General features: G+C 36.1%; 1 protein-coding gene across 1 annotated transcript in view; it reads right to left on the bottom strand.

Annotated features, from left to right (window-relative positions):
* Window positions 1-270: 270 nt before the first annotated feature.
* Cdep (Chondrocyte-derived ezrin-like domain containing protein) overlaps window positions 271-6,341 on the bottom strand; it is a 510,959-nt gene continuing 504,888 nt past the window's right edge. The window contains exon 21 of the mRNA XM_067158544.2: window positions 271-3,000. Within this exon, the coding sequence (XP_067014645.2) occupies window positions 2,910-3,000 (91 nt within the window). The 3' untranslated portion in view covers window positions 271-2,909. The remainder of the gene's footprint in view (window positions 3,001-6,341) is intronic.

Raw genomic sequence — 6,341 nt, 5'->3', positions numbered from 1 at the left:
GTCAAGTCAATCGTGACCGAGCTCAATAGCTGCAGTCACTTAAGTGTAGCCAGTATCCAGTATTCAACCCCACTGTCGGCAGCCCTGAAGAGGGTTTTCCGTGGTTTCCCCATTTTCAACCAGGCAAATGCTGGGGCTGTCCTTTAACTGATTCCGTCCCACTCTTAACCCTTTCCTGTCCCAATGTCAACACAAGACCTATCTGTGTTGGTGCGACGTAAAACAACTTATTAAAAAAGTCTATCGTGAAAGTGTTGGTGGTGATCCTTCCTTCATGAATGGTGTTGTGCACCATGAATTCCTGCCTGACCTAGCCCTGGCAGACATTTTTCTATTCTGCAAACTGAAATTCACCTTGAAAGGACAACAATTTCAGTCAAAAGAAGAGATCATACGGAAATCAAATGTATTATCCCAAACTGCAGACCAGGATTACTCCCGTAAGTGGAAAGGGCACTGGGAGCGTTGCATTATTCGAGGATGGCAGTACTTTGAAGGAGACAAAGCTAAGCATGTTGCAGGTAAGTCCCCTAAAGCTTTATTTTCACAGTCTGGTTACTTTTTTTGAACATGCCTTATGCTACATTATTTTATTCTATCATTTAGGCCACTTTTTTATTGAAGTATTTAGTGTTTAATCTCAATTAAACAAGGAAGCTTACTCTAGTAGAATAGAAATTCCTATAATGTCATAACATAAATGGAAAAGTTACTGAGCTGCTATGTAAAAGAGATCTACTTACAATAATATACTATTCAATCAGGCAAGGCATAAATATATAATTGGAAGTAAATATTGCCACATATATATTATACATATATTTATAATTTTCCTACAGTAAAGAGTTCTCTAAAAATAAGTCTAGCTGCATTCTTACGTCACTCACAAAAAAAGTGGTCCACATCTCGACAAAAAGCCAAGCAAAGAGCGTCACCAGAGTACCCTGAGAAGGCATTCTCATTGCATCTACTACAATGGTCTCTTATATCTAAGCACTCTTAAACGGCAATTAATTATATTGGGATTTGATCCCATTACCCTGAATATAGTAGGCATATGCATAACTGTAAATACCATATTTACACAAATATAATATGCACAATATTTAGAGAAAATGTTGTCTTTAAAATTGTGGCATGCATTATATATAATGGCATATTAGCACACAGACTCAAACAAATACAAATTAGATGCATGTATCCTAAGGGATATTGTGGGCAACCATCCCCAAAAATGGCAGCTGCAGGTTCAAGTTTTCTTGTCTTTTATGCACTTACCATTATTTTGTAATTTTACTTCTAATTTTGCAAAACAAATTTATTACTTGTAACACAGTCATCACCATTTCTTTTTAATTAGTTTTTACATAGGTCTACTCAACTTCCAACAGTTGCCGCTCTTCAGAGAAACCAAACGAGCTTACTAACAATCAGTGATAAAAAGGATGGGTTGGAATTAGTTCATTGTTGTTCAATGTTAGTAACAAGCTGCACTAATTTGTCTCTCTGTGTGTTTTATCAGAGACAAAATGGATATGAAAAGCAGAGAAAATATTATGCCTCTTTCAAATGCAAAGTGATGCTTGACGCTGAAAACACGGTAACTGGGATGCTGGAAGAGTTTTCAATGTACAACAGTGTGATGTTAGATTGATCCTGAATATAGTTTTAGAACAGGTGCATATTATATTCACAAGTATTTATTTTATTTCTGATTTTAGGATAAATAAATTGGGGTGCATATTATATAGAATAAGATCTTATATTCAATTAAATAATGTGAACAATGAAGCCAGTCAAGTCATATTTCTATCACACAATTCCAGTATGTAGTTCCAATGTAGAAATAGTAAACTAAATCTATGAGACTTCACCTTCTTGTTGAAAACTAAATTGAAGTAACTGTTAATTTTCTTAACAAAAAGGAGGATTTCTTAATGACCTAATGAATTTCATTATCTTTTGAGATTCTCTCCACTGTTATACTGTTAAGTTCAGAGAGTACCACAATATCTAATTATCGGATGAGTTGACTAATTCAGACAGCTTTATTCAAATCTCATCCAGTCCCAAAACTGTGGGCACAGAAGTAAGTGTTTGCTAAACATATTGCAGCGATCGAGGAAGAACAAGAGCCCACGTAAGGAGAAATTCATTCAACACCTTCCTCCTCTTTGCTACCATTACCAATAGACAATGCTGACTGCATCCATTAGATATACAGTATCCAAGCTCAGAATTATGAATGATACCATTAGTGGCGATTGGGAATTAGAAGTGGAGAGGCAAAAGCATTTACAGACAAGAAAAAGTACCTGGCTTTGTTAATAATTAAAGAAAATAAAGGAACGAATTAGCTGATAAGACAAAAGGGCTTGTACAAATTGCTTTTTAAAAAAAAAAAAAGAATTCCTATAATTACTAGTTTCATGTGACTAAAATGGAATAAAAATGTAATGTTTTCTCCACAGAGTGGGGAGGGGCTCCCCCACCCTAATCGCCGCCACTGAACGATGCTACACCATGGCTTGAATGGCTGACAATGAATGACAAGTATATAATTTCCCCAACTATTTAAGCTGCACTGATGGTCACATAGTATGAGGCATGTAGGGAGACCAAATGTGCAATATAAACATAATGGAAAGGCTTGCAGCCAAGACTATACCACAGTTTACTGTTTAAAACCTCATCAACTGATGCATGTCTGCTTATCAACTTGTCAATTTGTGAAACATATGGACCTGTCTTTCCATTTCATACCAGTTGTCACATTCATCTCTGTGACCAGCTAACAATCATTCAACTACACAAGCACTCTACAAAGAAGAGTCCACTTGAGGCCGAAAGCAAACAGACAATTTTTTGTCTGTTCTTTATGGATTAAAAATGTAAGAGAAGCGCTGAGATTAATTACTGGTATCCAGTGCACTGTCCTTACGACTAAAAAGACGAAGACGCCCTGAGTGTTGGGTAGCACTACTGATCACCTCCATCCACCTGCAAAGAAGGAAAAAGAAATATATTGTTCTATCATTATTCATACAACAACACAAACTAAATTACTGTATTGAGATATAGTATAAACCTCACAGAATTACACTACTGTAAAGAAAGATTCGGTGATAATTTTAACACTAGAACTACTGCAGGTTTATCTTCAAATGCTGCAGTTATTTTCTTCAATATACACAATGAAAATTAATTCATGCCTGTAATCACATATTAATCCTAATAAATCCATATTATACACCAACACATAGCTGAAAACTTTTCTACATGAAGATAACACGAATAACAAACAAAAAATATTGTCACGATTAACAGATATGGTGCCTCGGAAAATGTTAGGGCGTCCCCTACCGAAGAAAGTGGAGAGGAACCATATTTGCCCCTACCCGGCTACAGCTGGTTAAAGGGAAATGATTCACAATTTCTAATTATCATAAAGTACATATACAAAAATTTTCTAACAAATTACATTGTTGAAATAATTTGCTCAAACAAAAGAATTTCTGATAGATGATTTATTCCTGAAACATGATATTCTGAAGCGCACAAGTATGTTCTTACATACTCCCCCACAGTTCTCCAATTTTCATTTCGAATGCTAACTATAATGCAATTTTTCATCGAAAGGGATTCTGAGTTCTTTTAATGAATTTTGAACCTACAGCTTACAGATGTCCCGAAGAAATGTGAGAAAGTATTATATTCAACCTATTATGAAGCCATACTAACCAATGCATCTGGATCGTGGACTACAACAAAACGAGAGGAGAGTAGCATACAGGCAGTGGAGATGAAATTCCTAAGAGGTATCACGGGCAAGACCAGAAAGGATACAATTAGAAATGAAGAGATAAAGAAAAGGACAGGAATCTTGAAACTTCAAGACAGGATAGAAACAACAAAGCTAAAGTGGTACTGGCATGTGATGAGAATGGGAGAAGAGAGAGTGCAAAAAACAAAAAACAAAAAATCAGAGAAGTTATGTATTTAAAAAAGGAAAAGAGTGGTGAAGAGGCATGCAATGATGGAGGTCCTTGATTCACCACAACCCGACCCGGGAATCTGGAAACCGGAAATGAAGATGATGATGATGATGATGAGCTTATCTTAGTCTTCTTAGATCAATTTCTTTTTTGCCATGTTGTGATCAAATTCACAAATATCAACAGTTCACATTTATCCTGCACTGTCTTGAACATCATTGCAGTTATCAGAATTTCCCATTACTTCCGAGACACCTTGTCCTTCACTGTCACTTTCACTAATTTAAGGAATAATTTCATTGTTGGAATTAATACAATAACCACTGTCACCAACAGTACTGTCATTAAGATCTTAAAAAATCAAGCGCTTTATTTCAGAATCGTCAACAACGTGGGTTGCCATCTTGATTCTAAGAACATGTGAAAGTACTTTCACTTCTACAGCTAAGTAAACTTCTCCAGACCATTTCTTGTCTTTCAAAGACTTAAACATTATAAGTAATCATCTGGTACCTAAATTAGTGCCATCTGGGGTCTAATTATAAACCTACGGCGGAAGAACCACATCGTCTCTCAGAAAGACTATCACACTTGATGAAACAGCGCACCATGTTCCAGAAAGACGGTCTGCAGTTCTAGGTTTAAATAATCACTTATACTATTCGTAAATGATAAATCGTTCAGTGTTTCCTTTCTGTATAATAATTCTAGCTTTTTCAGCTATCATCATCTAAATTGTAAAAAATTAAGGATCTTTGTGGTCATTCATGGTTTGTGACTGATGTCTTTTGAAATATATATATAAAATAGATAGAAACAACAGGAATAGACACCCCACACAACACAGAGATGAAAATGCTATGATAGAGATATGGTGCAACATGAACTGAGAACTGTGAATTTAATGAGTTTGTGGCCTTAAAATCAGTCCTACAAAAACAGTAGTAATGAAAGTCAGCAGGAAAGGAGGACATACGAACATTATGCTGGATTGAAAGAAATTAGAAGAAGTCTATCATTTCCAATACCTTGGCAGAACTGTAACTCGTGACGGCTGAAGTTCAGCTGAAATCACCAAGAGAGTTCAGAAAGGAGCTCATTTCTACCACTAGTCAGGAACCTTCTTTGGGACAGTCAAGTGCCTTTGATATCTAAGAGGACTCTGTATCAGGCCTACATCGTACCAATAACATATGGTCTGGAAACCTGCACTATCAAGAGAAAGGATAATAGCAGACTCCAGGCAGCAGAAATAAAAGTTACCGAGGTCAGTGCCTCAGAAAACAAGACTTACATACGATCAGAAATGAAATGATCCAAAAAGACGTCTAAATGGAACCACTTTCTGCAACTCTAGCAACAAAAACATTGAAATGGTTTGGTCACTTGAAGATAATTGATCCACAGAAAGAGCAAAGGTTGGTTTGAAACAGACCTGGAGGGTAAGCGACATACAGGACAGGCCAAGGACAAAATGGATAACCCAGATAAAAGAAGATCTACAAGAAAGAAGTGTAGAATGGTGTAAAGTGGAAGATAAAAGAATGTACCTGTGCACCGCATGATGGTTGAATGATGATGATGATGATAACCATGAACCAAGATAAAAAGTGAATACATTAGAGGGTATTTTAATGTAAAACCCATTTCTGAAAAGGTGATTAAATCTTGCTCATAGTGGTTTAGTCATGCTGAGAGAATAGCTGAAGACCATACAACAGAGAGGGTCCGAGCTACCCCTACAAGAAACCAGGAAACGTGGTAAACCCTTGATTTATGGGAATCCTTAATCAACAAAGAGTTACAAAAAGCACAGGTTACTACACAGATGACCAAGTAATTTGACATTATATTAAATAGTATTGAATAGGTGGAAATTCATTTTAATTTCTTATTAATGTGATAAACAAGAAGACAGACACAAATTAACTGATCATTCACTACCCCACATATTTGAGTTATTATTAGAAATAAGTACATTATTTTATTACAGGAATTTTTGAGAGACATTCAAAATTCCTGTCATTACAGCAGGGTTCTTGCTATACACACCGTACTCACAATAGCAGACAGTATTGGCGATTGGGAGTTACAAGTGGGGGGGGGGGGCACGAAAATTTATAGACACTAAAAAGTACCCGGGTTTAAGGTCTATAGAAGAGGGGAGTGGAGCGCGAGGAGATAAAGATTGAAAAAATAGCTACAAAATGGTAAGTGAACTAATTTTGACAGCAACATAAAAGTTGGGTCTACCAAATTTAGTGCGGTAATAGTACTATACAATAAAACTTTCATGAAAGGGACAATAATTACTCATGTATTACAATTAAATAGAAATATGCGGTG

The sequence above is a fragment of the Anabrus simplex genome, chromosome 14, assembly GCF_040414725.1.
Source record: "Anabrus simplex isolate iqAnaSimp1 chromosome 14, ASM4041472v1, whole genome shotgun sequence".
In the NCBI taxonomy this organism is placed as follows: Eukaryota; Metazoa; Arthropoda; class Insecta; order Orthoptera; family Tettigoniidae; genus Anabrus; species Anabrus simplex.
This window is presented reverse-complemented; position numbering and strand designations above follow the sequence as displayed.